Below are 16,319 nucleotides of genomic sequence, written 5' to 3'. Positions count from 1 at the left end.
CCACATGCTTTTGTATATATAGCGTATGTATATTATGGACATTTTCTGAAATTACAATGCCATTTTTTGTGGAAAATCCTGTGTTGCACTTTCAACATTCTTTAATTTTTTGTTTTTCAGTTCGTAGCACAGTAACTGTGATAGGCTTGTACGGAGAGACGATCGAAGTGCCATGCAATAATGGCGCTGCCAAGCCAGAGGATCTTATCTTCACTAAATGGAAATATGTAAGTTGTCTTTTTACTGTCATTTGTCTCCCATTGTCTGTTCCAGTTACAGATGTAGGTCATCCAAAAGCTGAAGTCAAACAAACTGATTTTAAATCAGCACATTTAACACGCACACTTTCCACATGATTATTATCCAAGAGAACATGACAACAAGCGTAATGAATCATTAATGAGGCGGTCTAGACAGCGTCTAGAGACGGAACACGTTTTTGGTGGTTGAAACCCTGTTCCACCCCCCAAAACACTATTTTTAAAAAACGGTTAAATCTCATATGTTGTAATTCAATCCAAGGCAATAACATACATATTGTTGAAAAAAAATTCATCCAAAGTCATTTGTTATACACCTATTTATATTGAGAAGTGGCTGTCCCAAACCCTAACTCCTAAAATTCATAATTGAGAATGAAGCAATTCAGTATTTTTTTTTATTTCAATATTCATTTTTTTTTTTTTCTTGAGTTCATCTATTATTACATTGAATGATAATGATCTAATTCGTAGTATATTTTTAAACACCTTTCTCAAAAGAATGCTTTCTCAAAAAAATGCTGTGCTCTACTTTACTTTACTGTGCTGTACTCTACTTGAGTTTCTTACAATTGAAGAAAGGGCCGATGGACTCTTGAGACCACATCAATTTGGTATTTTTGGTATTTAACCTGTCATAGTCTCAACTCACTGAGTCTGGGTTTGTATTTTGGGACTAATGTCCTGGTATACATCTTGGTCTTGAAGTGTTACAGATTCCGCGATAGAAATGTAAAGATCATTTCTGATTTAGCCGACATGCAGTGTTTATCGTGAATGCACTCTGCCTTTAAATTTATTTGCGGATTAAATAAAGCCCCTAGCCCCTATGCTCTCTGAGTGCATTGTCTGAGCAGTTCCAGCCCATAGGAATCCCCACCCAGTTGACTTTTAAATATTGGAAGACCTAAATGGCAAAAGTATTTAATCCCCTGCTGATTTTGTATGTTTGCCCACTGACAAAGAAATGATCAGTCTATAGTTTTAATGGTGGGTTATTTGAACAGTGAGAGACAGAATAACAACAACAAAATCCAGAAAAACGCATGTCAAAAATGTTAAACATTGATTTGCATTTTAATGAGGGAAATAAGTATTTGACCCCTCTGCAAAACATGACATAGTACTTGGTGGCAAAACCCTTGTTGGCAATCAGAGGTCAGACATTTCTTGTAGTTGGCCACCAGGTTTGCACACATCTCAGGAGGGATTATGTCCAATATTCTCTTTGGAGATCTTCATCAAGTCATTAAGGTTTTGAGGCTGACATTTGGCAAATCGAACCTTCAGCTCCCTCCACAGATTTTCTATGCGATTAAGGTCTGGAGACTAGTTAGGCCACTCCAGGACCTTAATGTGCTTCTTCTTGAGCCACTCCTTTGTTGCCTTGGCCGTGTGTTTTGGGTCATTGTCATGCTGGAATACCCATCCACGACCCATTTTCAATGCCCTGGCTGAGGGAAGGAGGTTCTCACCCAAGATTTGACTGTTCCATCGTCCCTTTGATGCGGTGAAGTTGTCCTGTCCCCTTAGCAGAAAAACACCTCCATGTTTGGAACATGTTTCCACCTCCATGTTTGACGGTGGGGATGATGTTCTTGGGGTCATATAGGCAGCATTCCTCCTCCTCCAAACACAGCGAGTTGAGTTGATGCCAAAGAGCTCCATTTTGGTCTCATCTGTCCACAACACTTTCACCCAGTTGTCACCCAGCTGATCCTCCCGTGTAGTTCTGGGCTGATTCCTCACCGTTCTCATGATAATTTTAACTCCACGAGGTGAGATCTTGCATGGAGCCCCAGGACGAGGGAGATTGACATTTATTTCGTGTTTCTTCCATTTGCGAATAATCGCACCAACTGTTGTTACCTTCTCACCAAGCTGCTTGGCGATGGTCTTGTAGTCCATTGGAATCTAATTGTCTGTGAAGCATTTATTTGGGCTGCAATTTCTGAGGCTGGTAACTCTTAATGAACTTATCCCCTGCAGCAGATGTAACTCTGGGTCTTCCTTTCCTGGGGCGGTCCTCATGAGAGACAGTTTCATCATAGCGCTTGATGATTTTGAGACTGTACTTGAAGAAACTGTAAAAGCTCTTGAAATTTTTCAGATTGACTGACCTTCATGTCTTAAAGTGATGGTGGACTGTCGTTTCTCTTTGCTTATTTGAGCTGTTCTTGCCATAATATGGACTTGGTCTTTTACCAAATAGGGCAATCTTCTGTATACCACCCCTACCTAACTGATTGGCTCAAACACATTAAAAAGGCAAGGAATTCCACAAATGATCTTTTAAGGCACACCGGTTAATTGAAATGCATTCCATGTGACTCTCTCATGAAGCTGGTTGAGAGAATGCCAAGAGTGTGCAAAGCTGTCATCAAGGCAAAGGCTAGCTACTTTGAATAATCTCAAATATGAAATATTTGTATGTGTTTAACACCTTTTTGGTTACTACATGATTCCATATGGGTTATTTTATAGCTTTGATGTCTTCACTATTAGTCTACAATGTAGAAAATAGTAAACGTAAAAAAAAAACTAGAATGAGTAGGTGTCCAACTTTTGACTGGTACTGTACATAAAATACATTAAAACAATTACAGTGAAGGCTACTCTTGACTCAAGGTCAACACAAATCTGTGTACAAATCTGTCTCAAGATGAAAGTGTCTGATGAATTGCTGAAGTCTGACTGTGCAACTTAACGTGACGGTCCTCTGTGGCTTTGCTCAAATCAGAAGATGGATGACGGCACCTCCGGAGACCTCCTGGTTAAGCAGGCGCACAAGGAGCAGGCCCAGATCCAGGCCATGGACAGCTACAAGGACCGAGTGACCATCGAGGCCAACTCTAGCCTCATGATCCAAGGGGGTTCCCTGGTGGACCAGAGGACCTTCACCTGCATGGTTGTGTACGGCTCCAACCTGGACGAGCACCCTGTCGACGTCTTGGTCCACAGTAAGTAGTAGCTACATCTGGGTTATGTTCATTAGGTACAAAATAAAATGGATGTATCTTATAGCTTCCCCTTGTTGTGGCGAGCTTGAGAAGCCTTTGAAAAGATTCAAAATAGTGGGTGGATTGAAATCAACATTTAATCTCAGACCTAAAGTGGAAGCTGTGATGACACTTAATGTAAAAACATGTCTCCCTAGGCACTGGATGACATATTCAAAGTCTAGAAAAGTTACAAACTTTTTGATGGAGATGCACAGGTACAAGATTTCGCTTCACTTAGACAAACCTGTTCTCCCTTGGGAGGTCACTTCCGCTTCGGGGATAGCCTATAGGTGCAGGCAGAAAAACCAAATATATACGATCCTGATCGAAACATTGTCTTATGTGTGTGTCAGGGGAGCATTACAGAGTTAGGGACATTACCTTTTTCAAGGGAACCTTCAGGCCTGGTTTCATGGGGTTGTCAGACACCACACTGAAGGCAGGATGAGAGTGTATAGATGGATTTTATTTATTTATTTTCCATAGAGAAAATAGTACTAATTCTATGCAACTTGTTGTCATGTTGCCATATTGCCAACCAACCACAAGTCCAGCCTACGTCATCCACTCATTACACTATGTAGTAGTATTACTGGTTAAATTTGAGCATTGAGTAGAGCATTTACATTATTCACGGGTTCATTGTTTATCGTTTTTGCAGAGAAGCCGTTGCCACCACAGATAAAAGACAAAGCCAAAGAGCTGGAGAACGGCAAACTGACGTCGGTAAGTAGAACACATTTAACATAGCAGACTTTTGCCCCAACTCACCAACTATAAATACTGAACAAAAATATCAACACAAGTGTTGGTCCCATGTTTCATGAGCTGAAATAAAAGATCCCAGAAATGTTCCATACGCACAAAAGCTTTATTTCCCTAAAATGTAAACAAATTAGTTTACATCTGTTAGTGAGCATTTCTCCTTTGCCAAGATAATCCATCGACCTGACAGGTGTGGCACATCAAGAACCTGATTAAACAGCATGATCATTACACAGGTGCACCTTGTGCTGGGGACAATAAAAGGCCACTCTAAGATGTGCAGTTTTGTCACACAACACAGTGCCACAGATGTCTCACGTTTTGAGTGAGCGTGTAATTGGCATGCTGACTGCAGGAATGTCCACCAGAGCTGTTGCCAGAGAATTTAATATTAATGTCTCTACCATAAGCTGCATCCAAAGTTGTTTTATTGAATAAGGCAGTACGCCCAACCGGCCTCACAACTGCAGACCACATGAAACCCCGCCAGCCCAGGGACCTCCACATCCAGCTTCTTCACCTACGGGATGGTCTGAGACCAGCCACCCGTCTCGCTGATGAAACTGGGTTTGCACAACTGACACATTTCTACACAAACTGTAATGTGTGCTCTCCGTCTGTTCTTGGTCAGTACCCGTGCTGCAGTATTCTGTATGTTTTGCAGTTGACCAATGGCTTTCTTGAGTAGACCAGACAGGAGAGCATTATAGTAGGCAAGCCTGCTGTAATAAAAGCACGGAGGAGCTTCTCTGTCAGCCTGAGAGAGAAACGGCCGCACCTAGATGTTTCTCAGGTGGTAAAAAGCTATTTTGGTCACATTCCTTATGTGTGATTTGAAATGTAGTTCTAAAATAACACCTAGGTTTTTTACCTGGTGTTATCTTTATTGCCCGTGAATTAAAATGTGCTGCCAGATTCTCTCTCTCTGTGCTTTGGCTCCAACAATAAGTACCTCGGCTGTGTCTTGATTTAGCTGGAGGAAGTTGTGAGCCATCCATGTATTTAAATCACTCAAACAGTCTAATTCATCCGCGGAGCTAAAATCCTCAGGAGACACAGAAATGTAAAGTTGTGTATCATCTGCGTAGCAGTGAAAATCAATGCTGTGCTTTCTGATAACGCTGCCAAGGGGTAACATATATAAACTGAACAGTACCCAAACCAAAATCAAACCTTATGGAATGCCACATGTGATATGCATTTTTCTCTGAGTTATGTTCACCAAAGGTGACAAAAGACTCAGCCTGTTAAATAGGTCCTAAACCAATTTAGATCAACCCACCTCTCCAGTCTGTCCAGATGGACATCATGGTCAACCGTGTCAAATGCAGCACAAGGACATAGAGCTGTTTGGCATCTGTGTTGGCTTAAAGATAATTTACTACTTTAACTAAGGCTGTCTCTGGGCTGTGGTGGGCCTGAAAACCAGATTGGGAATTTAAAAAAAAATACATTTGGCACTTAAAAAATAATTTTGCTGTATGAAAACCAATTTCTCCAGAATTTTGCTTAAGAATGGAAGGTTGGAGATTGGCTGAAAATTGCTAAGAGCTGAAGAATCAAGATGAATTTTCTTCAGAAGGGGTTTCAAGTTAGCAGTTTTTAGTGCTGTGGGCAAAGTGCCTGTGAACAGAGAATGATTAACAATAGCTTGCACTTATTTAGATATGTAACCACTGTTTTGAAGAAGGTTGTGGGGATCGGATCGAGAAGGCAGTTACAAGGCTTACGTTGTGAATGTGATATCACTTTCCCCGAACATGTTTGTGTCAACCAGGTACAATAAATCCATAGTGCCTTTGCGTGGTAGGCTAGGGCACATATCATCAAACTTCTCATCAGGTCTTGCTTGACTGATACCCAGCATCATGTTTGTTATCTTATCTCTGAAATATAGGGTAGGATTTATCAGATCATCAATGGTCGAGAAGAGCACTCTCAAATGATTCTGATGAATAGTGATCAAGTTAGAAAAATGAGCCCGTCTGGCATTTCTAATTGCCTTGTTATATATGCCAAGTTGCTCTCTCAGAATATGATAATGGTCCTGCAACTTTGACTCTATCCACTTCCTCTCTGTCTTGCCATTCATCCGCCGCCATCATCTCATGTTTCGGCATGATAATGCACAGAAAATGGCCCAGTTTTTAGCATGGCCTACATACTCACCAGGCATGTCACCCATTGAGCAGTCAATCAATCAATCAATCAATCAATCAATCAATCAATCAAATGTATTTATAAAGACCTTTTTACATCAGCCGATGTCACAAAGTGCTGTACAGAAACCCAGCCTAAAACCCCAAACAGCAAGCAATGCAGATGTAGAAGCACGGTGGCTAGGAAAAACTCCCTAGAAAGGCCAAAACCTAGGAAGAAACCTAGAGAGGAACCAGGCTCTGAGGGGTGGCCAGTCCTCTCCGGCTGTGCCGGGTGGAGATTATAACAGAACATGGCCAAGATGTTCAAACGTTCATAGTTGACCAGCAGGGTCAGATAATAATAATCAGTGGTTGTAGAGGGTGCAACAGGTCAGCACCTCAGGGGTACACGTGAGTTGGTTTTTCATAGCCGATCATTCAGAGTTAGAGACCGCAGGTGCGGTAGAGAGAGTCCAAAACATCAGGTCCGGGACAAGGTAGCACGTCCAGTGAACAGGTCAGGGTACCATATGCGCAGTCAGAACAGTTGAAACTGGAGCAGCAGCACGACCAGGTGGACTGGGGACAGCAAGGAGTCATCAGGCCAGGTAGTCCTGAGGCATGGTCCTAGGGCTCAGGTCCTCCGAGAGAAGAGAGATTGAGAATTAGAGGGAGCATACTTAAATTCACACAGGACACCAGATAAGACATGAGAAATATTCCAGATATAACAGACTGACCCTAGTCCCCCGACACAAACTATTGCAGCATAAATACTGGAGGCTTAGACAGAAGGGGTTGGGAGACACTGTGGCCCCACCCGATGATACCCTCGGACAGGGCCAAAGGCAGGATATAACCCCACCCACTTTGCCAAGGCACAGCCCTCACACCACATGAAGAATATCTTTAACCACCAACCTACTATTCTGAGACAAGGCAGAGAATGACACACGAAGACCTCTCCCACAGCACAAACCAGAGGGGGGCACCAACCCAGACAGGAAGATCACGTCAGTGACTCAACCCACTCAAGTGACGCACCCCTCTAGGGACGGCATGGAAGAGCACCAGTAAACCAGTGACTCAGCCCCTGTAATAGGGTTAGAGGCAGAGAATCTCAGTGGAGAGAGAGGAACTGGCCAGTCAGAGACAGCAAGGGCGGTTCGTCGCTCCAGTGCCTTTCCGTTCACCTTCACACCCCTGGGCCAGACTACACTCAATCATAGGACCTACTGAAGAGATGAGTCTTGAATAAAGACTTAAAGGTTGAGACCGAGTCTGCGTCTCACATGGATAGGCAGGCCATTCCATAAAAATTGAGCTCTATAGGAGAAAGCCCTGCCTCCAGCTGTTTGCTTAGAAATTCTAGGGACAGTAAGGAGGCCTGCGTCTTGTGACCGTAGCGTACGTGTAGGTGTGTACGGCAGGACCAAATCGTAAAGATGGGTAGGAGCAAGCCCATGTAATGCTTTATAGGTTAGCAATAAAACCTTGACATCAGCCCTCAACAGGAAGCCAGTGTAGGGAGGCTTGCACTGGAGTAATATGATCCAATCTTTTGGTTCAAGTCAAGATTCTAGCAGCTGTATTTATTTAGTGCTTTATCCGGGTAACCGGAAAGTAGAGCATTGCAGTAGTCTAATCTAGAAGTGACAAAAGCATGGATGAATTATTCTGCATAATTTTTGGTCAAATTTTTTGCAATGTTACGAAGATGGAAAAAAGCTGTCCTTTGAAATATTCTTCATATGTTTGGCAAAAGAGAGATCAGGGTCCAGAGTAGCGCCAAGGTTTTATTTGAGATGACTGTACAACCATCAAGATTAATTGTCAGATCCAACAGAAGATCTCATTGTTTCTTGGGACCTAGAACTAGGGTCTCTGTTTTGTCCGAGTTTAAAAGTACAACATTTGCCGCCATCCACTTTTTTATGTTTGAACAAAGGCTTCCAGGGAGGGCAATTTTGGGTCTTTCATCGAAATGTACAGCTGTGTATCATCCAAATAGCAATGAAAGTTAACATTATGTTTCCGAATGACGTCACCAAGAGGTAAAATATATATTGAAAACAATAGTGGTCCTAAAACAGAACCTTGAGGAACATCGGAATTTACAGTTGATATGTCAGAACACAAATCATCCACAGAGACAAAATGCTATCTTTCTGACAGATAAGATCTAAACCAGGCCAGAACTTGTCCATGTAGACCAAGTGCAGTCTCAGTGCTATGATGGGGTCTAAAACCAGACTGAAGCGTTTTTGTATACATCGTCTTCAGGAAGGCAGTGAGTTGTTGCGCAACAGCTTCTTCAACATTTTTGGAGAGGAATGGGAGATTTGATATAGGCCGATAGTTTTTTATATTTTCTTGGTCAAGGTTTGGCTTTTTCAGGAGAGGCTTTATTACTGACACTTTTAGTGAGTTTGGTACACACCTGATGAATAGAGAGCCATTTATTACATTCAACATAGGAGGGCCAAGCACAGGAAGCAGCTCTTTCAATAATTTAGTTGGAATAAGGTCCAGTATGCAGCTTGAAGGTTTAGAGGCCAAGACTATTTTCATCAATATGTCAAGAGATACAGTACTAAAACACTTGAGTGTCTCTCTTGATCCTAGGTCCTGGCAGTATTGTGCAGACTCAGGACAACTGAGCTTTGGAGAAATACGCATATTTAAAGAGGGGGTCCGTAATTTTCCTTCTAATGATCATGATCTTTTCGTCAAAGAAGTTCATGAATTTAACACTGCTGAAGTGAAAGCCACCCTCTCTTGGGGAATGCTGCTTTTTAGTTGGCTTTCCGACAGTGTCAATAATACATTTGGGATTGTTTTTATTCTCCTCAATTAAGTTGTAAAAATAGGAAGATGGAGCAGCAGTGAGGGCTCTTCGGTACTGCACTGTACTGTCTTTCCAAGCTAGTCAGAAGACTTCCAGTTTGGTGTGGCGCCATTTCTGTTCCAATTTTCTGGAAGCTTCAGAGCTCTGGTATTTTCTGTATATCAGGGAGCTAGTTTCTTATGACAAATGTTTTTTTGTTTTTAGGAAGCGACTGCATCTAGGGTATTTACGCAAGGTTAAATTGAGTTCTTCAGTTAGGTGGTTAACTGATGTTTGTACTCCGATGTCCTTGGGTAGGTGGAGGGAGTCTGGAAGGGCATCTAGGAATTTTTGGGTTGTCAGAGAATTTATAGCACAGCTTTTGATGATCGTTGGTTGAGGTCTGAGCAGATTATTTGTTGCAATTGCAAACATAATAAAATGGGGGTCGATAGTCCAGGATTATGAGGAAAAACATTAAGATCCACAATATTTATTCCACGGGACAAAACTAGGTCCAGAGTATGACTGTGGCGATGAGTAGGTCCTGTGACATTTTGGACAAAACCCACTGAGTCGATGATGGCTCCAAAAGCCTTTTGGAGAGGATCTGTGGACTTTTCCATGTGAATATTAAAGTCACCAAATAGTAGAATATTATCTGCCATGACTACAAGGTCCGATAGGAATTCAGGGAACTCAGTGAGGAACGCTGTATATGGCCCAGGAGGCCTGTAAACAGTAGCTATAAAAAGTGATTGAGTCGGCTGCATAGATTTCATGACTAGAAGTTCAAAAGACGAAAATGCAGTCATTAAAAAAAAAATGCTATCATAAATGTTAGCAACACCGCCTTTGCGGGATGCACGGGGGATATGGTCTCCTGGTGTAGGAGGAGAGGAGAGGCCTCATGTAAACACAGTAGATTCAACAGGCTTAAGCCATGTTTCAGTCAGGCCAATCACATCAAGATTATGATCAGTGATTAGGTCATTGACTATAACTGCCTTCGAAGTGAGGGATCTAACATTACGTAGCCCTATTTTCAATAATGACAGGAATGGAGGAGGTCTTTATTCCAGTAAGATTGCTAAGGCAAACACTGCCATGTTTAGTTTTGCCCAACCTAGATTGAGGCACAGACACAGTCTCAATGGGGATAGCTGAGCTGACTACACTGACTGTGCTTGTGGCAGACTCCACTCAGTTGGCAGGCTGGCTAACCGCCTGCTGCCTGGCCTGCACCCTATTCCATTGTGGAGCTAGGGGAGTTAGAGCCCTGTCTATGTTCATAGATAAGATGAGAGCACCCCTCCAGCTAGGATGGAGTCCGTCACTCCTCAACAGGCCAGGCTTGGTCCTATTTGTGGGAAAGAGAAAGAGGGCCAATTATCTACAAATTCTATCTTTTGGGAGGGGCAGAAAACAGTTTTCAACCAGCGATTGAGTTGTGAGACTCTGCTGTAGAGCTCATCACTCCCCCTAACTGGGAGGGGGCCAGAGACAATTACTCGATGCCGACACACCTTTCTAGCTGATTTACACGCTGAAGCTATGTTGAGCTTGGTGACCTCTGACTGTTTCATCCTAACATTGTTGGTGCCGGCGTGGATAACAATATCTCTATACTCTATACTTGCCAGTTTTAGCTTTAGCCAGCACCCTCTTCAGATTAGCCTTAACGTCGGTATCCCTGCCCCCTGGCAAACAGTGTATGATCGCTGGATGATTCGTTTGAAGTCTAATACTGCGGGTAATGGAGTCACCAATGACTAGGGTGTTCAATTTGTCAGAGCTAATGGTGGGAGGCTCAGACCCCGTAACGGGAGGAGGAGAGACCAGAGAAGGCTCGTACTCTGACTCCGACTCATTGCTTAATGGGGAGAACCGGTAGAAAGTTTCTGTCGGCTGAATGAGCGACACAGGTTGAGCTTTCCTACAGCATTTCCTTCCAGAAGCCATGAGACAGTTGTCCGGCTGCGGGGACCGTGCGAGGGGATTTATACTACTAATCTGTACTGGAGGCACAGACGCTGTTTCATCCTTTCCTACACTGAAATTACCCTTGCCTAACAATTGCGTCTGAAGCTGGGCTTGCAGCACAGGTATCCTCGCCGTAAGGCGATCGTTCTCCTGTATACTATGAGTACAGCGAATTAGAAGGCATCATGTTAATGTTACTACTTAGCTTTGGAGGTCCTGACGAACCATGTCCAGATAAAGCACACGGAATGAAAAAGTTGAATGAAAAAGGATGAGCGAGGGGAAAATTAAAACATATAAAACGATAATGAAAAAGTTAAATCCGTAAAGTTGGCAGGTAGCAAAGAAACGTTAGCAACAAACCGCACAGCAGCACGTAAACAAGTTTACAAGTTGTGACCTGAAATGACAGAGACAGGAACACAATGGTGAGGCAGCAATTACACTTCCTGCAATTCTAGGACGAGCATGTTTGTGATGCTCTGGATTGACGTGTACGACAGCGTGTTCCAGTTCCCGCCAATATCCAGCAACTTCGCACAGACATTGAAGAGGAGTGGGACAACATTCCTCAGACCACAATCAACAGCCCGATCAACTCTATGCGAAGGAGATGTGTCGTGCTGCTTGAGTCAATGATGGTCACATCAGATACGGACTGGTTTTCTGATCCACGCTCCTACATTTTTAAAAAGGTATCTGTGACCAACAGATGCATATCTGTATTCCCAGTCTTGTGAAATCGATAGATTAGGGCCTAATGAATTCATTTAAATTGACTGATATCCTTCTATGAACTGTAACTCAGTAAACTCTTTGACATTTTTGCATGTTGCGTTTATTTTTGTTCAGTGTAGATGTAAACTGTTGGGAGTCAATCCACCAGAATGCAATGTACATTACGTTGATAACCCGTGAAAGGGATGAGGTGAGGCATGCGTGGTTCATACGCCAATCTAATTACGGAAGTTAGAGTAAAAATAGGACTTTGAATGATGTGGAAATAGGTACTGTACTACGCAACATCTGAATAAAAGAGATTGTCCTTTTGTCCAAGAAACTTGAGTGCCATAAGAATGCAATGAAATTGTAGTGCCTCGTTACTATGTCTGACAATAATAGATAATATTATAATGTGCGTGTGTGCATGTGCCTGTGAGATTTGTGTCTGGTTTCAGTGCCGTTGGAGGTTTCCATTTGGTTGCGGAGGCTTACTGGTTCCAGACTCTTTTTCGTTGTAGTTCCACTTCTTGCAGTGTTTGTATTAGCAGAGACAGGGATGGTATCCAAGGAGAGGAAAAGGTGGGGGGGACTCTTGTTTTGAGAGAACGCCCACTGAGGTATGTCATGTTCAAAGGGCTCTCTCTCTCACGCTCTCTTTCTTTCACTTGCTTTCACACTCTCGTTCTCTCTCTCTCTCGCTCTCTCTAACATGCACATGCATACGGAATGGAGCGCCTTCTCAGACAGCTTACTTCGAGAGCAGTGAGTCACTTCAAAGCCAAAACATTCCAGTTTCAGACTTGATATACGGTGTTACTGTGTGCGTGCGTGTCATCAAACGATGACTGCCATGTGAGGGTTCACAGCCTTGACTTATTGCTGTCTAAAGATGGTATCCAAGTGTCACAGAAGATGGAGATCCCCACTGCCCTGTATAATGTCTGTTATTTGTTAGTGTCTGGTTTGTGTGAGTGTGGGTTTCTTTAGGACAGACCGACACATTAATGAAGTTGTGAACAGCAGCTCTGCCACCAGTGGTGGGGGGTGTGGCATGATGTATTGTAGCAGGATTATTTCCTAGGGCCTTGTCCATTATCTGCTGTTGACGGCCCGCCCAGTGGGCCCCCCGCTTCCATCCTTCTGCCTCGCTCCTCTGGAGGGGGGGTTCGATTCCTCATGCCACCCCACACGCCCGAAACTATGCATCATCCGACATACCTACACAAGCCTGCAAATACTCTTCGACCCACTTTGAGCTTTATCCCCCTGCCTAGCGGATGCACACACACACACATACGGTTGCCTCCACATCACCTAATCGCGTCACATCTTTATTGATGAGGCTCACGCTTTTCCTGTGATGGACTTTTTTGCGCTTGCATTTTTCTCCATCCGATCCAGGTTGCCGGTGTTTGTTGGGGATGCGTTGCTAAAATAAGGCCTCTGCAGTCCGGTGCCAACTGTCACGGTGGAACTTTTAGAACCTTCATGGTTAGATCGGAGCTAGCTGTACCTGTCAGGTATACAGCCCGAATTTGCGCCATTCTGGAAAGGACCCCGAAAATAATTTTTAACCATTTTCAAAATTTTTTTTTTTTTTTTTTCTTTTTTTTTTCGGGACTTTTTTTCCAGGAAATGACAGGCCACTTTCTTCCAAAATGGAATGTAATAGTAGGGGAGTCGATCAAAAGAGTAATCACAGCCTTATGTTGTCATGATAACGATAAGGATTGTTATTATAGATCTACAGTGAGCTCCAAAAGTATTGGGACAGTGACTATTTGTTTTGGGATTTGGCTGTACTCCAGCATTTAGGATTTGTCAGCTTTCATTTGGAAGTTATTGTCTTACATCGGATGAACCGTTAAGAAATGACAGCACTTTTTGCCCATCGTCCCCCCCCATTTTAAGGGACTCGTTATATGTGTATTAAAGTAGTAAAACCTTTTATATATCATAAGTTAAAAAAAAAAAAATGCTAATCTCCCCTGTCATTGTAATGGTGAGCGGTTAGCATGTCTTGGGCATGATATTTGTGCGTCTAACTTTCTCTCTCATTATTATTCCTGATTCATTGAGGATTATCCGTAATCATGGTAGCATCCACATTGATGTAGAAGTGTTTCGAAACATATTCTTATTTACAATGAAAGTGACACCAAAATGGCACAAAAGATTCTATTCTATTGGGCACAAAATAATCTGAAACACAACCAAAACAAACAGGAATGGCATCCAACACATTTTTAGAGTAACAAGCTTGATGCGTGTATAATATGGAATATCAATATATCAAATACTTCACTTTTTATTACACATATAAGTGAATTTGTCTCTAAAATACTCTAAAATACTCTAAAAGAGCTGTACATTTCTAAGCGGTTCACCCGATATGGATGAAAAAATCCTCAAATTAAAGCTGACAATCTGCACTTTAATGAGTGGCACAGCTGTCTAAGGCACTGCGTCTCAGAGGTGTCACTACAGATCCTGGTTCGATTCCAGGCTGTATTACAACCGGCCGTGATTGGGAGTCCCATAAGGCAGCGCACAATTGGGCCAGCATCATCCGGGTTAGGGTTTGGCCGGAGTCGGCCGTTATTGTAAGTAAGACTTTGTTCTTAACTGACTAGCCTAGTTAAATAAAGGTTAAATCATTTTTAAAAATGTTGTTTACCTCATAGTCATTGTATAATTTAAAATCTAAAGTTCTGGAGTACAGAGGCAAGACAACAACAACAAAATTCACTGTCCCAGTACTTTTGGAGCTCACTGTATAAATGCATACAGTCATAATCAACATTCCTACTGTGGTCGATTACCAGGAAATGTTCCAAAGTACTTCAAACATTTCAATGGGCAGATACACAGGTTCTACACAGGTATATGCAGATTATAGACTGATATAACAACCATATAACGTGGAAAGAATCTGGCTATCTGGACCAATGACTCAGCTTTTTATCAGTGTGGTAGGAAATGACACATGACACCAGTATTTAAATGGCACTAGTCTCCTTTGTTCTCTCGGTTTCTCTAGTCATGCCCCTGAATGCTGTTTACTCTGACCGTCATACAGTAACCACTGGGCTCCAGGAATAGAGATTCAGCAATTAACTCTCAGTGCATCCATATATAGACTGTACACTTTCACTTTAGTATCTTAGGGCTGGTTCCCCGGACACAAATGTAGCCTTGACCTGGATTAAAAAGCATTCTCAATCTCCAAAAGATCTCCAAAATAATCTGTGTCTAGGGAACCAGTTCTTAATAACGGAGCTGCTTTTGGTTTGATTTGTTATGTTGTTTTTTTGTCTCTTTCAGCTAGGCGTGTGTACGGCCGCAGATGCAAACCCTGCCGCCGCAATCATGTGGTCCAAAAACGGCAAGCTGCTGGTGGCTGATGGAAAGAGTATGTCATCACGTCTTGTCCCACCAACAGCCGCACAAACAGTTAAACAACAGTCAGACAACAGACTTTGAATCTTTGTTTTCATTTCAACAACTCCCTACTTGTGACACCTTTTGCTAGATTTATGTAGAAATATCCACCGGGGCTGATTTGCTTGATCCTTTCTTCTCTGCAGCTTTCTGCTCCTCTGATTGTAGTATCTTTAAAACATCTGTTTAACCTTTCAATTATTTCCGGTACCAGTGTGACCTAAATAATTATCGCCCCATTTCCAAACTCTCTTGCCTAGTAAAGGTTCTAGAATCCTTGGTAAATACTTAACTTAGAACCTTTTTGACTACGAAATGTATTCTAAATGTACACCAGTCAGGTTTCAGACCATTTCATAGCACCATCTCGGCGGCTACTTTGGTTTAAAATGGTGTTCTTAATTGTTTGGATAAGAAGAATCACTGTGCAGCCCTTTTTATTGACCCGTCTAAAGCCTTCGACTCTGTGTATCACAAATGACTTATTTCTTAATTCTGGACATAACAAAGGGTGTCATACAGGGATGTGGTGTATGATATTGGCCCCACAGCTGACCAGGCTCTGTCAAAGCCTTTTGTTGAACTGAAATTGGTACTTAATGCAGGTAAAACTTAAGTATATGTTATTTTCCAAATCACAAACATTTATCTGATGATTTATGCATGACAGTGCTTTCAGAAAGTATTCACACCCATTTACTTTTTCAGAATGGTGTTGTGTTACAGCCTGAATTTAAAATGGATTAAATGTCTTTTTTTTTTGTCACTGGCCTACACACAATACCCCATAATGTCAGACTGGAGTCATGTTTTTAGAAACTTAAAAAAATTCATCACAAATGAAAAGCTGACATGTCTTGAGTCAATAAGTATTCAATCCCTTTGTCCTGAAATTATTTAGGCTTGCCATAACAAACTATGTAAATAGCTTGCATGGACTCACTGTGTGCAATAATAGTGTTTTAACATAGGCAATTATCTGTAAGGTCCATCAGTCGAGCAGTGCATTTCAAACACAGATTCAGCCACATCGACCGGGGAGGTTTTCCAATGCCTGGCAAAGAAGGGCACCTATTGGTGGAGAGGTAAAAAATAAATGATGTTTTACAAAAAAAACAGACATTGAATAAACCTTTGAGCATGGTGAAGTTATTCATTTCACTTTGGATGGTGTATC

General features: G+C 42.3%; 1 protein-coding gene and 1 long non-coding RNA gene across 3 annotated transcripts in view; one reads left to right on the top strand and one right to left on the bottom strand.

Moving 5' to 3' along the window:
* The window catches only part of LOC118366069 (uncharacterized), a 232,255-nt gene that overhangs the window by 42,850 nt on the left and 173,086 nt on the right, over positions 1–16,319 (bottom strand). The gene's annotated exons all lie outside the window — the stretch shown is intronic.
* The window catches only part of alcama (activated leukocyte cell adhesion molecule a), a 64,300-nt gene that overhangs the window by 28,092 nt on the left and 19,889 nt on the right, over positions 1–16,319 (top strand). The window contains exons 2-5 of the mRNA XM_035748413.2: positions 121–227; positions 3,001–3,220; positions 3,924–3,988; positions 15,026–15,113. Coding sequence (XP_035604306.1) covers positions 121–227; positions 3,001–3,220; positions 3,924–3,988; positions 15,026–15,113 — 480 coding nt within the window. The remainder of the gene's footprint in view (positions 1–120; positions 228–3,000; positions 3,221–3,923; positions 3,989–15,025; positions 15,114–16,319) is intronic.

This window comes from Oncorhynchus keta, chromosome 33, assembly GCF_023373465.1.
Source record: "Oncorhynchus keta strain PuntledgeMale-10-30-2019 chromosome 33, Oket_V2, whole genome shotgun sequence".
Lineage (NCBI taxonomy): Eukaryota > Metazoa > Chordata > Actinopteri > Salmoniformes > Salmonidae > Oncorhynchus > Oncorhynchus keta.
Note: the sequence above shows the minus strand (reverse complement) of the source record. Positions and strands in the feature narration are given on the sequence as shown.